Genomic DNA, 24,994 nt, shown 5'->3' with positions numbered 1-24,994 from the left:
GCAGATGACACGATAGTTTCCCTGCCGTTCGATTGGACGCAGGACCTGTTCCTCCTGGGTTCGTGGCCACCCCTTGTGGCAGGGGAGCCTGAGCACGTGTGTTCTTTGTGTTCTGTTCCCTGCGTGTCACACAGAAACAAGGGTACCCACATCGTAGAAGCGTTGTGACGATCAAATAATTTCATCCGTGTGAACAACGTATCGTTCTTGCGGGTGTATAGATAGATAGATAGGACCTCGTATGTGTAGTTACAGATTGGCTTTTTCACCTACTAGTATGTATCGTCCACCCTTACTTCTGCTTCTGGCTGTCTGCAGGCAGGCGCACGCTCTTTGAATTCATTGTTTAGCCAACTAAGTGGCTGGTTCATAATCGAAGATTTAACTGATCAGAGTTGTGGTGCGGGTTTTGTGCATTCCTGAAATACTTCTTACGGAGTATACTTGAAAATCAGACGGCTTTACCTCTGGAGATAACTGGATGAAAAAAGAAGAGTTCACACTTTGCAAAGTGTCCCTTACATGGTAATTTCGGGGTGAATTTCCAGCCTCCATCTACCCTGTAAGGCCAAAATCTTCTCTGGAGTTTGTGGCTTCCTTAAAAAGACATTATTCCCGGGGCGCCTGGGTGGCTCAGTCAGTTAAGCGGCCGACTTCAGCTCAGGTCACGATCTCGCCGTCCGTGAGTTCGAGCCCCGCGTCGGGCTCTCTGCTGACCGCTCAGAGCCTGGAGCCTGTTTCGGATTTTGTGTCTCCCTCTCTCTCAGACCCTCCCCCATTCATGTTCTGTCTGTCTCTGTCTCGAAAATAAATAAACGTTAAAAAAAAAAAGACATTATTCCCTTTTGTCTCCTTCTCCTCTCTTCAGAGTCCAACCCAGTGCACACAGCCTCTCGAAATCTCCTTCTGGGCTGGGTGTGCAGGCAGAGAGCCCCAAAGCCATATCTGAGGAGGCCCTGGGCAGGTGTGGGAGGCAGGGCAGCATCCCAGCCTCGCACTAAGGAAACTTCAGGAGATGGGGGAGGCAGGCTCTTCCCCTCGACTGCTTTCTTTGTTTACTTTCCCCCGTCCGTCATCCCTTAGAGACTGTACCCCTTTTAAACCCAGTGCTGTTTCTGCTCTTTGCACCCCGTTCTGACACCTGCTGTCCCGTCAGGAGATCCTGAGAGGAAAAGGAGGAACCACAGACGGAGGCACTGAGATCTGGGCACGGTTCTGCCCCCACCTGGAAGTGTGACCTGAGACCCAGTCCCTGAACCTCCTGGGCCCTCGTCCCCAGCACGAGGGAGGGAGTTCCGGAGGAACATGCCAGTTCCAGCCCTCTTTCTGGCCTCCCCTTCCCACCCAGTTCTGAATGATTGGGACAGATTTTTGAGTCCCTTCCACAATTCAACACACTGTTGAGTTCTGATTAAATGTTCCTTTACTTTTCTAGAACATTTTAGGTTCTTCTGAGAAACTGTTCTGTGGTCTCTTTTCAGTAAAGACCAAATTTAAATAATTAAATACAAATAAAAAAATAAGTAACATAATGACTAGTTTTTGTTCCACGGGCTTCTTCATTAAATCTTGTCCTGGGGCGCCTGGGTGGCTCAGTCGGTTGAGCGTCCGACTTCGCTCAGGTCACGATCTCGCGGTCAGGTCCGTGAGTTCGAGCCCCGCATCGGGCTCTGTGCTGACAGCTCAGAGCCTGGAGCCTGCTTCAGATTCTGTGTCTCCCTCTCTCTCTGGCCCTCCCCCCATTCATGCTCTGTCTCTCTCTGTCTCAAAAATAAATAAATGTTAAAAAAAATTAAAATATTAAAATATTAAAAAAAAAAAATCTTGTCCTGAAGACCACCACCAAATCCTGTAAATTGGAGTTGCACATAAAATACAGGACAGCCAGTTAGATTCGAATTTCAGAGAGAAGAGGAATAATTTTTTTAGGACAAGTATGTCCCACATATGCACGGATAGACACGTACTCTAAAAATCATTGTTGATCTGAAATTCACATTTAACCAAGCGCCCTGTATTTTTCTATGCTGAATCTGGCCACCCTGCCCTAAAATCAGACATCCGTTCTCACGGCCACCGTGTTACCAGCGCTGTGTTTCTTCTCTGACAGTCGGGGGACTCAGTTCCCTCCCTGCCTGTTCCATGGGGGACATCTCCCACTGCAGAGGGTTGCCTCCTGCAGTTTCTTTTTCCAGAAGAAGTTGTTCACAGTCTCCCGATTAGTCGTGAGCGGTGAGCCCGCGTGGCCAGGGTGCCTTGAGCCCCTCCCGGGCATGCCATGCAGGGGGTCCGTCACTGCCAGCTGGCAGCAGTTCTGTGGCGTAGGGTAAGGCCCCCTCACGCGTGCTCATGATCTCAGGCCTCGAGAAGGAGAAAGGGTCCGGCAGAACCCCCGCAAGGGGCGGGGCCTCTGTTCTTACTGTACCTGCTCCCTCAGACGAACTGCTCAGAAGGAAATGCCAGCTGTCCCACATTAGGTGAGCACCCCGTCACCTCCTTGTCCTCTCTTCCCTCCTCATCGTGTTTATGTACACACACATGCCGTGTTATTTAATTAAATGGCCAGTAGTGTGTTTTGGTAGGTGTGGAAAAATACAGGCCTGTGAAAACCCTCTTTCTTTCTTCCTGGCCCGCTCATTCAACCTGTGTCTTTATATCCTGCTAAGTTACCCTGCTCTCACTGTTAACAAAATAACCACCGTAACAAAATGTTTGGATGCCATTTGATGATAGGATCTTAATATGTTTCACAAGTCCATGTAAAGCCAAGGGCAACCACCTAATTCTTTCACATGTGGCTGTCCTATTACTGTCTCAGTCTCATTAGAGACTCAGTCACTGTCTCATTAGAAAGTGAAAGTTATTTTAAAAGGAATGAATCCTAGATACTTTTCCTCAGAAGTGAAGCATCTGTTTGCTTCAGTAAACTCATCCTTCGATAGTCTTTTTGTGGAGGAAAACCCGGCTGCTTGCTCGGACGCAGGCCCAACCACTGCTCAGGGCTGGTGCGGGGGCCACGGGGCCAGAGCTGAGGGCTGGGTGTGTGACAGGCGCCACGAAATGATGGGACTCGTTCGTGGTCGGCTTGTTGAAGTGACATGTGACTTCCTCCCACGCCTCCTGCTTACCTGTGATTTTACAGAAAACTGCAAGCAGGCGTGCAACTTGGTGAGTGCTCTTGCCTTCGTCCTTGTGTGCTGGAACATTCTGCTTAAAGGCACAAAGAACTGACAAGCTCAGAACAGACCCCGGGGGAGCCAGATGGACTGATGGACCTCCAGACAGGATCCTCCAGACAGACAAGCATAGCCCTGTTGAGAACCCGACGAATTAGAGACCCCAAAATAATGTCCAAATGATTAAATTTTAACTGAGAACCTACCCTCGTCCCACCTTCAGGTGCACAGTTCAGCTGCATTAAGTACGTCCACGTTGCTGTGCACCCTTCCCCACCATCTGCCTCCAGAACTGCCTCTTCTTCCCAAACCGGAGCTCCGTCCCCATGAAGCACTGACTCCCCTGCCCCCAGCCCCAGCACCCCCATTCTACTTTCTGTCTTTGTGATTAGACTACTCCGCGTACCTCACATGTGGAATCACACGGTGTCTGTCCTTCTGCGACTGGCTTATTCTACTGAGCATAGTGTCTGTTGTGTACAACCTCCCCGGAGCTTCCCAGGTGCAACCCAGCGCGGCCCGAGGGAAGGTGATGCCCCTCCAAGGGGGGTGAGGCAGGTGGCAGTTATAAGGAGCATGGGAATTCCCCTCGAGGCTTGTCTTGGGTGACAGCCAGACGAATGCATCCCCACATCTGCCCACCAGATCTTAAAAGATCATAGAGAGGCCCCAACTGAGTTCAGTCATATTCCCAGCACCGTGTCACCCTCCAAGGCCATGTCCTTGGAACAGCCACTGGGAGCAGGAAAGGCACGTGGAACCCACATTCCAAAGACAGAGGAGGGGTGAAAAGCCTCTGAGTGCCCGGGTCGAGCTCACAGGTCAACGAGTGGTCACATCTTTTTGACCACATTCCCCAGCATGTCCTCGAGGCCCATCCATGTCGTAGCGTGTGTCAGAGTTCCTTCTTTCTTAAGGGTGAATAGCGTTCCGTTGTAGGGATGGACCGTATTTTGCTGATCCGTCATCCACTGGTGGGCACTTGGGTGGTTTCCACCTGTCTGCTACTGTGAGCGAAGCTGCCGTAAACATGGGTGTGCAGTTCTCTCTCCTAGACTCTCCTTGCAAACGTTTTAAGTATATACTCAGAAGTGGAACTGCTGGGTCATTGGGTAGTCCTGTTTTTACCTCTTCCAGGAACCACCGGGCCGTTTTCCACAGTGGCTGCACCGTTCTGCATTCCCACCAGCAGTATCTGCATCCTCGCCAACGCCAGTTAATGTAATTTTCTTGGTGTAGTAGCCACCCTAGTGGGTGTGAAGTGTATCTCGTTGTAGTTGTGATTTGCGTTTCCCTGATGACCAGTGATGTTGAGCATCTTCTCGTGCGTATTGGCCATTCGCGTGTCCCCCTTGAAGAAATGTCTGTTCCGGTCCTTTGCCTAACTTGATTAAATCATTTTACTTTCGAGCAGTAGGACTTCTTTTTACTCTGGATATCAGTCCCTTATCAGATAAACGACCTGCGCATGTTTGGTGCCCTTCCTTGAGTCGCCTTTCGTTCCGCTGACTTTATCAGTCACAGAGCTTTTCATTTTGATGTGGCCCAATTTATCCCTCTTTCGCTGCCTGTGCTCTTGGTGTCGTGGGATTTTTCTTTTCTTTTCTTTTCTTTTTTATCAAACCCGATGTTGTAAAACTTTTACTCTCTGTGTTTTATTGTAACATTTTTATGCTTTTACCTCTTGCATTTAGGTGTTTGTTCCATCTTGAGTTAAAAGGTTTTAAATGACATTTTTAAGAGGCTAGGGGCTGTGTTCTTCATAAATGTCAATTTCACAAAGACAGAAAGGGCTTGGAAATGTTCCTCGTTGATGGAGGTTGAAGAGACATTACAACCAAATGCAAAATGTGGTGCTGAGCAGGTCCTATACTTGGGGAGGGGGCGGGGGCGCAGGAAGTGCTGTAATGGCCATTATTGGGCTAATGGACAAAATGGGAATGGGGACCGCAGATGAAAATATCAGATCAATGTTGACGTTCTTAAGTTGGCAACTGTCCTGTGACTGTGCGTGAGAATATCCATCGTTGTAGGAAATGCATACTAAAGTACTTAGCAATAAAGGGTCGTGTGTGCATGTGTGTGTGAGTGAGAGAGAGAGAGCGAGCCAGCGAGCAGGGCAGAGAGCACACAAATGGTTAAGCAAATGAGTAAAATGCTAGCAATGGGTGAATCCGAGTAAGGGATGTTAAAACAGTTCTTTGTACTGTTTTCATTTTTGTAAGTTTTCCACCGTTTTGAAATAACTTTCAAAGAGAAAAAGTTTTAAAAACAAAACTCTTAACGTGTGAAGTCCAGGAATGATTTCTCAGGTCACTCTTTTCTCAAAAGGGAAGAGTGCACGTAAGTTAACCAACCGCTTACTGTGGGAGGGAGCAGAACCAGAACCATTTCTGGCAGACGCGGATCGACGTAGAAAGGGACCAGAGGTGTCCCGTGGGGCGTAGAAGCAAACTCCAGAAGAGCCGGAGGGACTCCCACGTTGCCCGGTGCCTCTCAGCGCCCAGCTCCATGCAGGCATCTCTGTGTCTCCCTGGGGGCACATTACCAGCCCGCAGCCCTGAGCTCCTTCCACTTCCTGTGTTAGAAGGACAGCCTGTCTTAAGTCCCTGTTCCTGGGGTGTGAGCTTGGCCAGTGGCAGTGGGAGTCGTGAGCCCCCTCGAGGCCCGTGTGGGCACGCAGAGCAACATCTTCCCCTAGACGGCGGGGCGGGGGGGGAGTGGCGCTCGGTGCGGCACCTGGCAGCCTCGTGGCAGGTCAGGGTCGGCACGGGTGGGGGTGTCCGTGATGAGAGCGCTTCCTCCCCCAGCTCACAACCGCGGAGTAACCCCGTGAGAAATGCCAGATGCTCTGCGCAGCACCTTGCCCCTGCCCCCACAACTACCAAGGTCGTGGAAAACGAGGATGTTGTGAGAAACTGCAGCAGCTGGGACGAGCTAAGGAGACGTGGGAACCAGCTGTCCTGTGGGGTCCAGAAGACAGTCGTCAGCCGGAAGCTGAGGAAACGTGGGCTGGTGTGGCTCCCGAACCGCGGCGCGTTTGTGTGTCCGGGACCGCGGTCGTTGCTGGGGGCCCAGAGGGAGAGCCTGAGCTGTTCCTTCAGGTTTCCTGTGCATCAAACGCTGCTCTCGAAACATATTAATTACCTCAGATGACTTTGCCATCAAAGCCTTATGAGCGGACAGGGGGTCTTGGCCCGCACCTCCGGCTGGGGTGTCCGCTGACAGACCCAACAGAAGAGGAGGAGTCTGGGCTCCCGTCAGCCTGAGGGGGAGACGAGGAACTGCACTGAGCAATGTCTGGGCCCAGCGGTGGCAGGGGACCTTGGGGGCAGGAGCGTGTTGGACCCGTGATCGTAGAAGGGGCACCCGGGACGCTCGGTGCTGCTTTGTCCTGTGGCTGTGTTAGATAAGCACGTCTTGTGTTGTGCCTGGTGTCACTCATTTTGGGTGGCTTTACGCGGTTTTGGGCTTCCACGTCACCCCTGCCACTGCCGGCTTGGTGGCAGTGCCGTGGGCTACGTGTGCCCTGGAGCTCTGAGCGCGGGTTCCGGGGCAGATCTTCCGTTAGGGGCAGCAGTGCTTGGGGAGCGTTCTGTTGCCTCGCTCCTGTGGGGGCATGACCGTGATGCCCCTTGTGTTTGCGGTTTCCTCGTGCCCCTAGCGGCCCCCTCTGGGAGGGCTTCACCCGCAGCGCTGTTAGAATCCAGACTTCGACCGACCGTGAGGCTTGTCTCATTTTTCCTCCCTTTGCCCCAGCTGCCGGGAAGCTGGGGACAAAATCCGACCCTAGCCCCTCGGGTCACTGAAGCCAGGGTCCGGAACATGCATGACATCCCGTGTTTTGGAACCTCCCCTCCCTCTCCTGGGATTCTGAAAAACTTGTGCCAGCGGCCCTATGGTCCGTCCTGCAGATGCTTCAGCTGTTTTGGAAGACGCTGCCGTGTAGACGTGGGCCTGGAAGGCCCCCAGTCTGCAGCTGTGCGTCTGTGGCCTGCTGGGTGCGGGGGCAGACCCGGGGTCCCGTTCCCTCCGCTGGCTGCTGTGGCAGAGCGGGTCGTGGTGATGGCAGGTGTGGATGCCGCACGCCCTCCAGGTCACGGAGACCTCCCCGGGGGGCCGGGGCCGGGCAGCGGCCTCTGTCTGTCCCCCCCAGGACACATCTGCACCGGGCTCGTCCGTGTTCCCGAAGTGACATTTCTGGCAGCAGCGGCGGCAGCTGCCGTCATTCTTACGGGGACAGATAGTGTGATTTCTCGATTGTTTCCCGTCTCCTGAGCCGGTGGTGTGATGGGCACCCTGCCAGCGGGTGACGGTAGCTGTGCAGGTGGAGGTGCTCACCTCCCCTGGGTGACAGTCGTGGTTTGTCACCCTGTGTCAGGGAGAGGAGGGGGCAGCGTGCTGGGGGGCGGTGAGGTTGCAGCAGCCCCTCCCCCAGCCTTTTCCGCAAGGCCAGAGGAAGGAGCCCTTTGCAGACGGACCTCCTGCTTCAGCACCCTGTGTCTGTAGCGCCTTGACGTCACTCCGGTGGCTGCAGCTGTGCAGGGTGAGGTTCAGATGGGAGTAAGGACAGCGCACAAGGGAGGGATTGTGTAGGGAGTGACCGGTCTCCCCACGTGAACTTTCTACCTTGCCCTTTCTTCTTTTCTAGCGAAAGCCTAAACTTCAAGTCCGTATTAACAGCCTCGGGGGAAAAACATGTTTTCGGAAGTCCAGGGTTGGTGCTTGAGTTTGGAAGCGTCAGAGGCAGGCCCTTCCTGACGCCGCACAGCGGGCTGGAGGGGGGTGGGGAAGCAGGTGCGCTGACGGCCAGCAGCAGTGGACGGGGGGCAGCAAGGGAAGGGGCGGAAAATCCTGGTCCCAGGGCTGACAGGTTTAATCAGGTCCTGAATTGTGTCAGACAGATTCTGCCACGTCCACGCGAGTCCCCCGGAGAATGATCTGATCATAGGCTCGGTCTCTCTGTAACCTCCCGGGAGACAGGGTTCCGTTTACCATCTCACTTCACTGTGGGACGGAGCCAAGCCCACTCTCGGGCAGGGCGCCCGCCTCTGCAGCCTCCCCCGCGAGCTGCAGTCTGGCTGTGACCATCCAGGCTGCTTCCAGAGAGCGGTGCTGATGGCGGCACAGGCCCGGGGCATCTCCCGGACCCTGCCTGGCAGGTGCACAGGATGTCCGGAGCTCACCCGACCTGTGAGCAGCACCCTCCCACCCTGGGAAGGTCAGGCCGAGCGGGGCTTCGCCCGGGTGCCCGCTGTCGCCCTGCAGCCCGTCCAGCGCTCGGTATCAGCATCTCCCTTACAAGCGGGGAAGATTCCTCCTTCCGTGGGCTGCAGACGTGCATTCCGGCTCTTTGAGGACACAGCTTGCCTTTTTCCGTCAGGCTGTTTTATTTTTCATTTTACTCTCTGGATATTTCTCATGTGGATGTAGGACCACCCTCTGTGGCATTTGCCAGTAGGATCTGTAACTTTTTCACATCAGAGCAACCCTGAGTGATTCCAGCTCCCCATTCCTGCGTTCCTGGGAAGCTCTAACAAAGGCCAGAGAAGAAACTCCTCGTGGTAGATCCTCCTCTCTTCCACATTTGAGATGAGACGCCTGCTTTCTCAGAGGCTGAGGGCCGTACAGGGAAGGACAGGACACGCGTAAACTCTTCAAGCAGGAAGAGGGCCAAGGAGGCCACCGTCTGGCAAGGCAGGTGCCAGCCGGCGTGCACGTGGCCAGGAGCCCCACTGGCTGGAGGAGACCCACGCCCGTGTCATCTCGCCCTAGATTGTCCAGGCACAGGCCGAGGTAGAAGCCTGCACGGAGGGAGAGAAGGAAAAGCCGTGGACATCCTGGGCACCAAATTGCACAGTCCGGGGACATTGCTCTTGTTTCCTTGTTTCAAGCGTCTGGCTCAATTGGTGACTCTAGGTGCCCTGTCCGGGGTCCTCACCCTCCTAATGCAGCAGTCACAGCTGCTGGATACGTCCAAAATGCCTGACAGGGGTTTCCCACATCCTAAGGTTGTGCTGGCTTTGCGTGGACAGCTGGCAGAGTGGGAGTGTGTCCAAAACAGCCCTAACTTTTGGCTAGGAGTTTTGCTGCCCAGCCGGACCCGCTGGGCTGTGGGGAAGCCCGGCCGCGTCGCGGGCCCGCCGCCCACCCCCAGCCAGAGAGCAGCAGCCCTGCTTGCGCGGAGACCGGGCTGTGCGGTGCTGGGACCTCATGCCAAGCCCACCCCCTCTGGGCCCCTGCTCCTTCATCCTGTCTTTCCCCAGCCACACGACTCACAATTTCCCACCCAGGTCAGCCTCCTGTCCCTGCAGCTTTCTCCGTCTGTAGCTCCTTGCTGACATCCTGAAGCCACAGTTGTGCGGCCAGCCACTGGACACAGGCGTGTTCACGTCACCTGACCATTCAGACGAGCTTGGCTTTAGTTGAGGGTAGCGGTCCCAGCCTCCTGACCCGGCCTCTGTGAGCACAATCCCGCCTGGGTCCTGAGAGCATTTGTCGCTTACAGTTCTGTCGCTGCATCGGGGGTAATTTATCTTGGATGCTTCATGTCATTAAGCCTGTTGGCATGTTCTGGAACCGTTGCAGCGGTGTGTAAGATCTGGGCTGCTTTCCTTGGATAGCCCTCATTTGCTGTCGTTAGCATCAAAGCCTTTCCCAAGACCAGCACCAGAGATCTTAGTGGCTGTCGTCCAACCCGAACTGGGGATGGTGAGCTCTTGCACATCATCACGTTGCTGCCGCCACCGGTCAGGTGCTCTCCCTCCCGGCCCTGCCCCTGACCACCCTCCCGCCCCCGTGGCATCCCACTTGCACGTGCCGCAAAGGCCGGCTGTGAGGGAGCCTCGTGCGCCCCCACACTGTGACCAGGGGTCCCCTCTGAGGCCTCCTGCCCCTCTCTCCGTCCCCTCCCGTCTCCAGAGCACGTGCCAGTCAGCAGGAGGATGGCTGTGACCACGCAGAGGGTGGCTCAGGGGTGGTGAGCATCCCTCCTCCGTGGACACAGAGACACAGCCTCCAGCACCCCTCACTGCTGTGCCCCGAGTATCCCTAGTATCAAGCATGGCACTCTGTGAACAAAAAGTGCCCCTAGGCGAAGGGACAGCGTCCCAGTCTTGTACCGTGGCAGAAAGAACACCGCGGGGGTTCAGCCAGCTGTGGTTGTGACCAGCACCAGTGTCATCCACGGTTCTTAAGATTGAGCCACCATTAAGTATTTTTTAGTGGAAAAGAGTTTCTTTTCTAGAGGGTTTTGCCGTCTAAATTGGCCAGTCCTCGTGGGGGTCAGATGCACCTGGTTCAGAAGGTCGATTCTGTGCTCCGCGGACCTGGGCCACTGTCCCCGTGGCCGGAGCTCGTTCGCGCTCCAGTCTAACCCGTACGCCTTTCCTTTTCTGCAAGTGCTGAGTTGAGTCCTGGTTCCTGTCCAGGCAGAACCATTTTCCCGGTGGTCATGCATGACTGGCGAACGGGACTTGGCCTCTGTTCTCTGTGGCCCCTCCTGTGTCTCTCTCCGTGTTCCTGCCGGAGCACAGCTACATCCGCTGTGGGATCACTTTTTCCTTGGACATCTAAACAGTGCATTGCGTTGGACAGTGCCCCCCAGCAGCCTGACCAGCACTGACCAGGCAGATGCTAAGTGTGGAGGAAGGGAACCACAGGCTCAAGAACACGGCCAAGTCATACCTTCTCTTTCTCTTTGTAGAGTGCGTTTAGTGGAAAGAGGCTCTCCTCACAGCTTGCCCCTGATGGAATCAGGAAAAGTAAGTATTGAAGGAAGAAAGATGTATTTCTCCATAAACCTGAGTCTTAGCGTATGAGCTTTGACATTTTAAGAAATGTGTTTTTTAGAATATTTTTAACAATACGTTTGGCCATGAGTACAGAAACTCAAAACAACAGTATTTTAAACAAGTTAGGTTTTTCTTCTCTTTCACAAAAAAGAAACGAAACCTCCAGGGGCCCCAGCACTTTCTGTCTTGTTCTACTTTGCATGGATTCTGTTCCTAAGAGTACCTCAGGGTCAAAAGTGGCTGCTCTAGCTCCAGCCATCGTTTTCACATTCCAGCCAGCAGGAGGAGAAGCAGAAAAAGGAGGAAAGGGAAGATGCAGATGAAGTTTTCTGAGTTGCCTTGTGCACACTTAAGTACCGCCACCCAAAGTCCGGTCACACGGTCACACTGGCTGAAAGAAAAGTTAGAAACCTTATACTGGTTCTGAGCGTGTATGGGCCTCGCTATAAACCCGGGTATCGGTTTCTGTGAAAGCAGGCAAGGAAGGGTTATGGTGGGGTGGGGGGAGGAGTAGTTCCTGCCACAGTGGTTATGTTTTCTTTGTTTGTCTTTTTTTTTTTTTTTTACAAGTTGAGGGTGAGAAGTATATTTACACCAAAGCGAAGATTTCTTTTTTCATTTTTGGCCCCCGTTGTCCTATCTCTTCTCCACTTGACATAATTCCAGAAGCATCTTCTGTCAGTTCTGGATCCTTTATCATCTGTGTCAGTGTGAGCGCCAGTGGGAATTCTTGCTGCTAAGTTGGTTCTCATGGTAGAACCCTGTGCTTACCTGCCCTAACTCAGCCTTGAGCGAGACACAGAGACCAGAGCCACCGTGTCACGCTTCAGACTAGGGGACGGGACACCCGTTCCAGGAGCTCTTACTGAAGCTCAACCCTACAAGGTCCGACTAACTGAACCCACACGGCTTCATCCCAAATTTGCAGAATCGGCTTTTGCTTCCAGATGCATGTGGTTTCCGTGAAATTCAAAACGCCTCTAAGCCAAACTTCCATTAAGGAGGAGATGGTCGGGGCTCCCGGGTGGCTCAGTCGCTTGAGCGTCCGGCTTCGGCTCAGGTCACGATCTCGCCGTCCGTGAGTTCGGGCCCCGCGTCGGGCTCTGTGCCGACGGCCCGGAGCCTGGAGCCTGCTTCGGATTCTGTGTCTCCCTCTCTCTCTGCTCCTCACCCCCTCATGCTCTGTCTCCTCTCTCTCTCTCAAAAATAAATAAACATGGAAAAAAATGTAAAAAAAGGAGATGGTTGATACGAATATTACGATAAAAGACAGCGACAGGAAGGAGAACGTTGGAAGCATGATTGAGGAAAGAGAGGGCTGTCCAGGCTCTCTAGTCAGAACACGCCTGACAGCACGGCAGGGGCCACCACCCTGCTCCCTTCCACCACACCTGCCTCACTTTTCGGTCCACACTCACCTCCGAAACCTTGATCCACGAGTGACTTCCTTATTTCAGCACCGACTGCAAACCTCCCCCTTCATCCACATTCACGCGCCATGATGTCAGGCACGATACTAAACACAACTGAAAAGTTAATTGAAATGTCTGAAAATTCCTATTTTTCATGCATCATGCTAAGTTGTATCAGTCATCATGTTTCTAGTCACATTCTTAATGTTTTTAAGTGTTTACTTATTATTGAGAGAGAGCAAGTGGGAGAGGGTCAGAGAGAGACAGAGACAGAGAGAGAATCCCAAGCAGGCTTCTCGCTGTCCGCGCAGAGTCTGATGCAGGGCTCAATCCCAGGAACCATGGGATGAACTGAGCCAAAACCAAGAGTGGATGCTTAACCAACTGAGCCACCCAGGTGTCCCCAGATTCTTAATGTGAAGATCACTTTAATACAGGCACTATCATTGTAGTAATAATTACAGTAAGATGCGGTTGTCACACAGTAATTATGGTATGTAATTTTGATTTAAGGCCATACCACTTTCTAGACAGTTTTAGAAAGGAAAACAGGCATGTGGCATAAGGCCACAGCAAGGTTGATTGGTGTGGCATCTGCCTGTCTGTCCACTGACCAGAACGTTCTCCTCTGCCACATAGATCCTCCCGGGGGTTCGGATCATAATTGCCAATCCAGAAACAAAAGGACCGTTGGGCGACTCCCACCTGGGTGAGGTGAGTTCCGGGGTGTCCGCCCGGCTGAGGCGAGCTGCGGGCCGTGCTCGGAGATGGAGCCTCTGAGACCAAATGACCGCCCTGCTGGACGCGCCGGGTCGTCCTCAACACCTGGAAGCACCGCTAAGCCTCAAGTCAAGTCACTGGCTGGGAAGGAACCTGAAAATAAGCTTTACCGCTAGAACGAGTCACCGAAGTTCAGGGTTGCAAAGCAGATTTCCGTGAGCAAGTGTGAATGGCCCTCTCCAAAGAATTTAGGGCAGAGGATAGTGAACGTACGTGGAGTGAGTTTCCTTACGTTCTAGCTCTTGCCTTTCCCGCACGCTTGCCGACTTAGTGCTGAGAAGCGCGTCAGGACAGCCATGGAGAACATGCCCAGGGCACAAGGCCACAGCCCAGAACCACGGAGTGTCAGTAAATGGTCGCAGTTTAGGGAATGACAGGCATTTCCTCTGTCAGAAAGTCAACAGTGGCCTTGACCCATTCGCTCGTATTTAGGAGGAAACCCACGCTGGTTGACCCCCCTTCCTGCTGCCCTAGATCACCCCCTCCCCCACTCAGCCAGTGGGAGGGACATCAGAAAGGGGCACGGTGCACTTACCTTCCCTCCTGTTCTCGGCAAGGCCGAGCCCCTCGCGGGCACTGGGTCTAATGCCCACGTCCTTGCTGCCGTGTCACCTGCCCCACATGGTCAGCTTCCCTCCTCACAGAGGTTCCCCAGCTGCCCACGGACCTGCTGCCGTCGCTAACAGCTTATTAAAAACACCACTGCTCAACCAACAGACTCTTTTGTTTTAAGCTTACTTATTTGAGAGTGTGAGTGTGAGTGAGGGGAGGGGCAGAGAGAGAGGGAGAGAGACTCTCAATCAGGCTTCATGCTGACAGCACAGAGCCTGACGCGGGTCTCGACCCCACGAAACCGCAAGATCACGACGTGAGCTGAAACCAAGCGTCGGACGCTTAGGCAACTGCGGGCGTTAAGCCTGGTGAGCCCCACGGGCTCCCGTCTAGGAACATATTTAAAGGAGATTCCTCAGTAAGACCTGTACAGTGTTTTATCCCCTCAGTTCTGATCTTCAGACGTGATCGAGAGATTCCCACGAAGGGCTAAGCAGCAGCCCAACCAGAAAAGGCATTTGGGATGTGAGCAGTGGTCAGGACTCACCACTGTCATTCCTTCAGCCACCTGTGATGTGTGCTTGCGCCACCGCGCTGGGGCACCGGGAAGAGGGGCGCAGCGGCTTTGTTTACTTGAAGGACCGTTGATACACACAGTGTCATGTTAGCGTCAGGTGCACAGCACAGTGATGTGACTCTTGACCAGGACAAGTGTGGTCACCACACAACATGATGACGATTCCATTGCCTACATTCCCTGTGCTGCAGTTTTGATCCCCGAGATTTGTTGAGATTTTGTTGACTGCAAGTTTTTACCTCTCGATCCCCTCCCCCCACTCAGCCCCTGCCCGCTGCCTCCCCTCTGGCACCACGGTCTATACTCTGTACTTATGAGTCTGTTTCGGGGCCCCTGGGGGCTCAGCCAGTCAAGCGTCCGACTCTTGGTTTCGACTCAGGTCATGATCTCACGGTTGGTGGGTTCGAGCCCCACATCAGCAAGGAGCCTGCTTGGGATTCTCCCTCTTCCTCTCTCTCTGCCCCTCTACCACTCTCTCTGTCTCTCTCAAAATAAATAAACTTCAGTCAGTCAGTCAGTTCCTAGGAATGAAACTGGGAAGGGCAGTGTGCTGTCCTGGGTGCCTGGAGAGGGTGCCAGCCTGTGCCGCTGTCTAGCCAGTGGCCTCGGCTCCAGCCGGGCATCAGAGCCCACTTCACTCTGGTTTTCTGAACAGGAACGTGTCTCCACCAGGAAATTTTGTGTCTGAGAAGAAGGAACAAGTTTCATTGCCCTTGTACGATGGTGTCGCTTTTTCCTTTACTCTGGGGTTGGGTTTGTTCAGCAGGTACTGACTGGGTGGCTGTGGCTGTGCCACAGTGTCTGAGAGCCACGGGACAGTGCAGACAAGGTGGACTGTCTCTCACTCGTCCATTTTTCAGTGTAATAAAATCCCGAAAACAACCCAGCTCAGAACGTCTTGTCTTTAAACGCTGTGTGGTCCAGAAGACCCTGACTTCTGGTTCTTTTCCCTGCAGAGACCGCATTGCATGCAGTTTTACGCGTGTTTCAGGGACTTACTTGGCTTAACCTCGAGTCTTTTCCACGGCTCTGCATGACTCACATGGTCACCACTTTGAGTCAAAATGTTGCTCTTTCTCATTTGCCCAAGTGTCACACACACGGGCTGTTTTGTTTCTTGATATTTCACACCTTTCCTTCTTTGAGTCGGTTTTGGTTTCTGCTGTTGTCTTGGAATATGTTCCCAAAAGTGTGCAAACCACGTGAAAGGGAAAAATAAATCATAAAAGTTTTCGACGTTTTTCCAAACTGCTTTTTAGAAACAATCATTATATTCGAATAAGTGCAAGGAAACTGCTTAGTACAACATCGCTCACTTGATGTGCCTCCTTTCAAACCCTTCCTGTTCTGACGAGCTTCTCCACAGGTGGACAGCTTGGTGCTTTGCTTCGTGCCTCTGTGTTCCCCCCAGAAGCCTGCGTGAGACTCACGTGGCCTTGTTCCTGCCTTGAGGGCGCCTTGATCAGCTGCTGCCTTGCGCCCGTAGTTTCTTCCCCAGGGATGTTCCCGGGTGAACTCACCCAATTCTGTTGCTTCCTGAACAGATCTGGGTTCACAGTGCCCACAACGCCAGTGGCTACTTCACCATTTATGGAGACGAGTCCCTCCAGTCAGACCACTTCAACTCAAGGTTAAGTTTCGGAGACACGCAGACGGTCTGGGCGCGGACGGGCTATTTGGGGTTCCTGCGGAGGACGGAGCTCACAGACGCAAATGGAGGTAAGAGCCCAGGCAGGTGGGTCGAGAAGCCAGGTCCCCAGGCCCTGAGAACTTGTGTGGGTTTGGGACCCCAGCCCCAGGGGCTCCTCGCACATGCTGGCCGCAAACCAGCCAGGAAGCAGCTGAGTACGGAAGACAGGATGGCGGGTGTGAGAGTGTCCACGCTGAAGCCGCACGTCGTGTCCTGTGTGCTCTCACGGGAGCCAGAGTGTGCCCTGCCCGTGACACCGCGCCCCTAAGTGCAGTGGACAGACCCCCCGCCCCTCCTGCAGCCGCCCAGTCCCAACGAGGCCCGCCCGCAACCCCAGCTGGGCGGTGGCGGCAGGACCTGACAGTGTGGCCTGTCAGGAAGGGAGAGGTAGCCAGGCGCTCGGGCCGTGGTCGCACGGAGGCTGCTGCTCCCGCCTCTGAGGGCGGCTGGTGCCAGGCAGGGAAGTTACAAAAGATGAAAATGTAAAGTCCTACTTGTTGTTAAGGTCTCAGCTACCAGTTCTACTCAAAACAGAGGCAGGACTCCGTTATTTCAAAGGATGGGAGCAGAGATATCTTGGTGAGATCCTGTCAGACCCCAGTCCCAGGAGGTGACTTTCAAGAAGGCTTCCAGACACAGCTGCATGGCGGGAGCTCTGTGAGCCGGGCTGAACTGGCATGAATTTAGGGGGAAAGCAAAGCACAAAAATATTTTGGCATCGTGTTTGTATCACGTTTGCAATTTGGGAAAACCATAGGCTATTTTATTGGAGGGTGTTATCTGGGATTCCCAGGACCTCCTCAGGAGGTGGGATAGGTCCCACCCTGTGGCATTTGGGTCGGGGGTGCTGGGACAGTGCTGTCGTCCTCAGCTTTGTGACCCCCCCAAAAGACTGGAGTCCCTGCTGTATTAATGGTTAGAGGCCAGCAAATAAATGTCCTCATCTCATCTGACTTAAAACTGGAAAAGACTTCTTTTCTGGTATTCTGTATGTCGATCGCTTCTTTCAAATACTCTCGGATATACTTACCACCCTAAAGGTTGAGGGTGTCTCCTTACTTTTAAGGAAAGACGGACTGACCGCATGTTGCCACTGTCCGAGGTTTGCATGAGTGAGAAGACGTTTCACAGTTACATGAGCTAAGGAAATCTTTGTTTATGAGCATTATCAGAAACTCTGCTTTTTTTCCTACTGAGAGGTAGAATGAGTTTAGACCTCATGTGATGACATCAGAGGGAACCAGGTTTAATTTTGGCTCTGCTGCTGCACCCTGACCCTAGGGCTTTGGGAGAGCACTCTGAGGGTTGGGGTGTGTCTGCCGGCCCCACTGGGGCTGAGGGCTGCAAGGAACGTGGGCTGGCCTACTGCAGGTGCACAGAAGCTGGTCCGAGAACGCACTCTACTCCGTGGTGTGGAGGTGCGGAGCGACGTTACAGGTGTGAGAGCAGCCCTCCCAGGAGACTGCAGTGCTGGCCCGGCCATTTCCTTGGGAGCACAGCGACCCTGGTAGAAACGAGCTTGCTACCCTCGCTCAGTGGCCCCACTCCTTTGCATCTCGCAGTCCGGAGTAGTTTCAGACTTTTGTTTTCAAGCAGCTCGAGCACCGTTGTGGCGAAGTTCACACACGTTTTCCGTTCCCTACACAGAGCGCCACGATGCCCTGTATGTGGTGGGGGCTCTGGATGAGGCAATGGAGCTGCGGGGGATGAGGTATCACCCGATAGACATCGAGACCTCAGTCATCAGAGCCCATAAAAGCGTCACAGAATGGTGAGTAGTGGGTGGGCGTGTGCACAGTGGCACGGGACAGAGACTGTGTGGCACTGGGAATGGACGGGGGGCCTGTGCAGGAGAGCCTCGGCTTTGGATTGTAGACCTTTACCTTCGGGGCTGATAACTTAGCCGCCAAAGGGCACTCGTGGCGTAGAGTCCACAGATAGCGTGTTTTCCTGAGAACGATGCGCCTGGAGAGCGAGTCCCGGAAATTGTCACTTACTTGCGTTGAGTCTGCGAGAGGGTCACATGGGGAAAACGGACTGCACACAGGCGCACGAGCAGGCACTTCAGAGTGAGGGTCCTTCACAGGCCGTAAGGCTCAGATGGGAGGCAGTCACACCAGATGCCCTCCAGCAGGCCGGGGGCCCCGGGGCCTGTCCTCCTGGAGCTGGGCTCCCTCCCTCCCTCCCTGGTCCATTTGGTTGGCGGTGTTGATGGTGGCCCACGGTGCCTGGGGCTGGCCTGGAGACCGCAGCGTGGAGCCCTTCCTCAAGCTCACGGAGCGCCTTCACGTGGCGTTTAAGAGTGAAAAGTGGCTCAGCACCCGTAGCTGTAGGTTTGTGCGTTTGGTGGGTCCCGGAGCCAGCAGAGGCCTGACGAAGCTGCTCTCGAACCCAAAGGGAGGCACGTTCCGAACTGTCTTGTGAGCAGTTTTTCCTCGTGGGTAGATTGGCCTGAGATGGTTCATTGCGTCATGTGAGCGGATTGCAGGCTGGTTATCTGTTGGCGTTTACTGAACGGGAACACAGAAAGCTTGGCAGGATGGAAGAGATGGGAGACCCATCTCTCCCCGCACGGTCCTGTGCTTCAGACTTGGACGCGTGCCTGCTCTCCCTGAATCTGCGGAAGCTGCTTGTCCGCTTGCGTGTAGACAGGAGACGGAAGCCCTAGAAAGACCCCGGCCCAGAAATGGCACCGGGCCGCACCCCGGTTACAGCCTTCCAGCTCTGTGTCTGTGAGAAAATACTTCAGACTGGTTTGTACCGCCTCCCTCTAGCGTTTTCTGTGTAGTTGCAAAGGGCTGTCTGCCCCTCACAGGTCTGTGGCAGGTGCTCCTTGCTGCCCCTTGTGGTTTCTGTTCCAGGGTTCAGGGTTTTGTTCTAAGCACTGCTGTTGCCACCTGCTGTGTGGCCTCACCCGAGGCGTATCAGGCCCCGTGCTCCGCTGTGTTCACGTGTGCACCGGAAAGACAGCGGCTTGATTGTGCTGGGCTTTGTCCGCCGGCAACCGCCCAGTGCAGCCTACTATGTCGTTCTTGCTCCTTCTTCCTTCCCTCACCGGGCCTGTGCTGCTCCGCCAGCGCACCCTGTCAGGTATCTCGGACCAAGGCTGACACCTGTGTCTCTCGATGTGACTGTGCACAGAGGCACAGTCCCACTAGCCACATCTTTCCCTTCTCATCCGTCGTCTCCAGAGGTTGACATCTCTGGGCCTAGGAAAGCTCTGTTGGAAGGAGAGAGATGTTGGCCCGCCCACAGCTTCCTGGCAAAGCCCTCCGCCACCCAATACAGAAATCCAGCCTGGTTCCTAATACTGTGTCCTCAGTGTCAAATGCTATAATTAAATTATGCCCAAAGTGGCTACTATGTGTATCTAACCTGTGATATCACAAACTCAGGATGGGCTCACTCGGGCCATGCAGAGCAATATTTTAGAGTCACAAAGAGTCCCAGCACATCTTGGGAACAGACCTCGGCAGGACTGTTTCCTTGGGTACACGCGCTTATCACCAGGCCAAACCCAGAAGCAGTAATCTGTCGAACACATTCTCTGCTCTTTCCTTCCACATTAATATATTTACTGGTCATTCTAAACAAGATGTGTGGAGTTTTTTTTTTCTGAATAAATGTGTTCTGAAGCTCTTAGAAAACATAGTGAGGTTCCCAAACACTTGCTGCCCCATAGAACCTCTGTGCATCTGGCTGGAGAGGCAGATACCAGCAGCCCCCTGCAGGCCCCTGGAGCCTGGCCTCCTCCTGCACACAGCCCCTTCGCCCTGGGACCCTTCTGACCTCCGCGGCCAGTGGAGCATGTGCACCAGGAGCAGTGGCCACTAACGCCCTCTTCCTACCGCGTTCTAACGACCAACCGTAGAAGTTCAGGTGGCTGGCAGCGTAAAGCAGCACCGAGCTTAGGCTCCCACAGACTGGCCGGACCAAATACTCCGGGTGACCTTCCATTGAAAGATCCCAAATAGAATACTTCTGGGTCCATCTCTGATGTTCTTAAGGAATTGTTCCCCATACAGGTCACCTCTTGCTGCGTTCAACCCATCCCAGACTCCGTACTAGAAACAGTTACTGTGCCCCCGTGTGTGCAGTTGCCCACTGGGTTAGCTGGCCCCAGTGTGACGGGACCCGTGGTCAGCTGCACACAAAGCTAGCGGTTCTTCTCCATGCTGCTCGTGCTCCCTCAGTGCCCCCCTCCCACTGTGGCACAGGCAGGGCAGGACCAGCCCCAAAGCCTCAGCTGTTCTCCAGCCTCTGCTGACTTACCCCCGGCCTCCTTGCATACCAGCCCCAGGCCCAAGGCGGGGACACAGGCTTCACCTTAGGGGCACAGCGCACAGGTGGTGGGGCTCCCGTGCTACCCGACCACGGCGTGTCCCTCGGCAGCGGCTGAGGGCAGAGGGCAGGGCCGCTGTCAGGGTGATGCCTAGCACAGAGATCACGTGCACGCGCAGCAGCCACCACGAGTGCCGCCGTTAGAAAACGCCAGCGACAGGCTTGTGTGCGGCACTTAATGAGCTGACGGCCGTGGGCTCGGAGAGATGGGCAGCGCACAGGCACATCCAAAGAGAGCCAGATGGATGGGACTTGTTGACAAGAAAGCCTAGTTGTTCAATAAAAACCTCGCTGTGTAGTGATGATTTTCTCTCTCTTGCAGCGCTGTGTTCACCTGGACAAATTTGCTGGTGGTGGTGGTTGAGCTTGATGGGTCAGAGCAAGAAGCCTTGGACCTGGTCCCCTTGGTGACCAATGTGGTCCTGGAGGAGCACTACCTGGTGGTGGGGGTGGTGGTTGTGGTGGACATCGGTGTGATCCCCATCAACTCCCGGGGAGAGAAGCAGCGCATGCACCTGCGTGATGGGTTTTTGGCCGACCAGCTGGACCCCATCTATGTGGCCTACAACATGTAGTCTCGTCTCTGGCTCCCATGGACCTTTCCAGGGAAGGAAACGTTTTTCTCAGTGTCACTGAAGTTTGCAGACACGAGGGCAACATTCACCGGGATGGAGCCTTTGGTCACGCCTCAGCGAGACTCCACAGCAGTCCTGGTTGGCATGGGGGTGAAATGTGAAATGTGAATTTACCACTGAAGTTTGCTCAGAAGGACTTTGGATTACTGCCTTCAGTTTGTTGGAAAACCCATTTCAAAAACTTTCTTTTCTTTTTTTTTTTTTTAATTATTGGATAAGTGCTTTCTTCGTAAATGTGGTATTTTGTTAAGCCAAAATAGCAATTAAAAAATATTCTGCCCTCAAGATGGGTTCTTTTAAACAATTTATGTAGTGTGACAAAGAATTGTTTTCTCTGTTTAATGTGTCATGAAATCTTAATGACATGGACCTTGTTACTGATTTAAGCCATTGCTAGATCTTATCCTTTTAGGAAAGTTTGTTGAGGTACGAGGAAACCTTCCAAATAGCACCTTCCAATTAGAGTTTAGCAGCTTTCTTTGTCGGAAATGTACTGAAGAAACAAAGGCTAGCATAGGCCTTGGAAGTTAGCATAGAGTGAGAAGGAATTATACATAAGGTGTATTTCGGCAACTATCTTGCAGATAACTTTGTACTAAACTAAAAAGATAAAATAAGTTAACTTCTTCATATGTAATTATGTACAAAACGTTTAATTTATTTTGATCTCTTTAGAAGTATAAAAGAGAAAAAACATTCAAGAACATTAAAGTCTTGTAATGTTTGCTAATATAAAAAAGTGTTGTATTATCTTGCGTGGATAGTATCACAACAAATATATATATATGAAATATAAATTCACTAATGAACAAAGGAGATTTTAAAGTTTAAAATGCAGAACCTGTCACTTGCATGGTGTCCCCTCCACTGTACTGTAGATAAAGAGAGATTCTCTCACACCCACTTTGCTGATGTGAGCAATCACAGATTGCCGGTAGCCCGGTCTAAATGTTTCTTCTAGAACCAGAGACCAGCAAGTGAAATTATTGCCATCTCAGAGATGGGGAAGGAATTTGAGGCTAAACGTGCACTATCTTTCCTTTGCCGTGGGGGCAACAGCGAACGGTGTGCCAGCATGTGCTTAGTACGCGGAGCGGGCATTAGGGAAGGCAGGTGTGTGTGGCACTGTTCTCTTAGCTGCAAGAATTCGCTGCACAATGTTCTTCATCATTTTTGTTAGTGTCACCCCTTTTGGTCCTTGGTATGAAAAGGAACGATATTCTGTGGTCATTTGCACTGGGTTGTGTTGATTCCCCTCAGATGGCCACTGTATGGAGTGGACAGAGTGTCCGGAACAGCTTTAAGGGAAAAGACTCACCTAGGAGATCGTCTCCTCGGCCAGCTCTCTGGGGTTCCCTGCCCCGGCGGGAGCAAAACCCACAGGGAACTCGCATGAGCTGCCCCCGGACTCCTAACAGAGCCACTGGCTGGAGCAAGAAAGCCTCACAGCTGCCTTCATCTCGCCACCTGTGGATAACACGTTTCTGATTTCCGTCTCTTGCTGCTGCTGCTGCTGCTGCCGCCGCCTCACACGCCTTCCGGTTTTCATGTCTCACCTGTACACTCCTTGATTGAATTGGCCCGTCTGTGTCCAGCCAAGAAGAGGTATCAGCTGTCCAAGCGTGATTTATCTCGTAACCGCCCCAGTATGACCCCGCAGTGGCTCTCGTTGCTAGAAATGCATGACCAAGATTGTTGCTGGGCAAACTTTAGATTCTCTTTTCGTTACGTTGTAGGCAATGTCTTCACCTGCCTTTGCTGTATGCGCCAGCAGTAAGCCCTTTGCTAAAAGAGAGTTTTGTTTGACTTCCGAGATCCAAGGCTACTTGTTTTCTCAAAATTTTAAGTGGCATTTTTTAGAACTTTGTCTGCATGTGGGGTGCATCCTTCCGTCTCCACAAATTAGTTGATTTTTAAAATATCATTTGACTTCATTGCTGTGTGAATATTTCTACACGCTTCAGATACACATTCCTACAGTCTTCTGCTTCCTACTAGGGGCGGGGGGAATCCCCACCACACACAGAAAAAAGACATTTTCTTACACATACCAACCTTGTTTAAGGGGAAGGATGGTTTAAGGCTTCAGATCATGTACTGATTAGGAAACACAGTTGCAGGATAACTTGTGAGGTCTAGCTGATGTCGGAAGCAAACAAACCAGGTGTCACTTCCAGTAGGACCTTCACATGCAAGGCGGTGCGGTTGTGAACGTGGTTAGTGACGTCCTATCATCTCTCATGTTAGAGTTGAGGTCAAAGGGTTGGGGGCTGGGATCAAAGGTCATTTGTGCAAGAAAAAGGAAAGGAAACCCGTTTCAGCAATAAAGAAGGATCGTTCTGTATTAGAAATTGTGCTGTAGATAAATCATTCATGAGAATGTAACAATGTTTGTCTTGTGACCTTGTGCTTTTGAAGTCAGACAAAACCGTGTAATCAACTTGCACAAAGAAGGGTACACAATGAACATTGAAACACAGACCTAACCCAACAGGGCGGCTTCCTCATGGTGCTTGTTTATTATATATATTTAATCCTGCTTGACACTTTACCCAAGGGAAACTGTCCCTTTTATCAGTTGAATGTTAGCAGCGTTATTTCATAGAGTGTGGTGACTGGTTAGAGAAATTCATGTACTCAACCAATCACGGTTTCAAACAAAATTTTTATGTGCAAAGGACGGCAACCTTCTCGTATGTTAAACCACCAGTAAGCTTTGTACATCTGTGATAACGCCTGTTTTATATTCAAATGAACAAATAAAAGCTTTTATTTTTGTTGCTCTGAAAATAGCAGTTTCTTAATTGGTCCCCTGGAAAACTGTCTGGGACAGGTTCAATCCCAGGAAGGAAGTGACTCCTGCAGGGAAATGGGAAATGTATCTGACTCTGTTTACATAATTTGTTGCATTACTTATTAGTACAGATAATCATACTTTGAACAATGTTTAAATTTTGATGTGGGCATTTATTGCTTAAAAAATTCCTATGGCAACATGTTTTGTGAAATGTTTTTTTTTAATTCTTTTAAATATATCTAAATATATTTGTTCACATTTGCTGGAAGTGTACAGATTCTTGCTAGATTTGGGGGACAAAGAGTAAGCATGAGTCCTGTGTGCAAATACTTTGTCAGCTGTATGACAGGGGACCTCTGCATGTCAGGAAGTAGGACCAGCTGACTCTTCCAACCCAAGTTGTCTTTGTTCATCTGACGACCGGAAGCTCTTGTCTTTTGCCCGAGATCTGAGAATTCTTTCAGGTTTGTGTCGCAAGGGCAGGGGCAGGCGCGCGGACCTTCAGCCTGATGGTTCTCAAGAACTCAGCTGTATACACACCAAAACCGGTAGACCTCGAATGTGCGCCGCGAAGCGCCCGCGGGGCAGCGGCCCCCGCGCCCCGCCGTTCGCCCCTGAGCACCCCTGCCCGTGGCGGTGGAGACGCCCCACGCAGGCGCCTCGGGCCTCGCGAGCTGGGCGCCCGAGACCCGCGGACAGACACGTGGTCCTGAGCGGCCATGCTTCGGGCGGCGCGTGCGTGCGTGCGTGCGTGTGCGCGTGTGTGCGTCCGTGCTTTCGGCTGTGGCGGCCTGCTCCGCGCGCTGCGGCTCCGCGGCGGTGGGTTCCCGGACCCGGCCGGCGACAGCCTGGGGCAGCCGGGTCTCGTCCCTGTGCGGTCGTCTGCCCTGCGGCCTCCTGCGCGCGCGGACGGAAGGCCCCCTCACGCGTGCCCCCCGTGTGCGCCCCCGCACCGTAGTAGCGTGTCGGGCCTCTAGGCCCAGTGGGGGGTCCGGAGCCACCGGGCGGGACAGAGGTCGGCCGCGTTCCCGACGCTGTCACCGGGGCGTGAGCGTCCCGCGCACCTGCCATCCGGGCTGGCAGTGGGTAGGGGAAGCCTTCGTGGTTTGGCTGTGTCTGCCGCCCCCACGGCATAGATCTCTAGGCACACGACCCCTGCAGGTCGGCCCGTAGGCCTTCCTTCCCTGAGGCTCCGTTCTCGCGCGTGTCGGGACCGAGCCCCGAGAGGGAGACCGTGTGTG

The 24,994-nt window shown here is 53.0% G+C and overlaps 1 protein-coding gene across 1 annotated transcript in view; it reads left to right on the top strand.

Moving 5' to 3' along the window:
• DIP2C (disco interacting protein 2 homolog C) overlaps positions 1-23,935 on the top strand; it is a 156,955-nt gene extending 133,020 nt beyond the window's left edge. The window contains exons 29-33 of the mRNA XM_047066628.1: positions 10,882-10,939; positions 13,021-13,095; positions 15,835-16,009; positions 17,628-17,751; positions 20,644-23,935. Of these exons, the coding sequence (XP_046922584.1) occupies positions 10,882-10,939; positions 13,021-13,095; positions 15,835-16,009; positions 17,628-17,751; positions 20,644-20,896 (685 nt within the window). The 3' untranslated portion in view covers positions 20,897-23,935. The remainder of the gene's footprint in view (positions 1-10,881; positions 10,940-13,020; positions 13,096-15,834; positions 16,010-17,627; positions 17,752-20,643) is intronic.
• The last annotated feature ends 1,059 nt before the right edge of the window (positions 23,936-24,994 follow it).

The sequence above is a fragment of the Lynx rufus genome, unplaced genomic scaffold (assembly GCF_022079265.1).
Source record: "Lynx rufus isolate CCGP_SWC_20201006 ecotype Redwood Valley unplaced genomic scaffold, mLynRuf1.p SCAF_7, whole genome shotgun sequence".
Lineage (NCBI taxonomy): Eukaryota > Metazoa > Chordata > Mammalia > Carnivora > Felidae > Lynx > Lynx rufus.
This window is presented reverse-complemented; position numbering and strand designations above follow the sequence as displayed.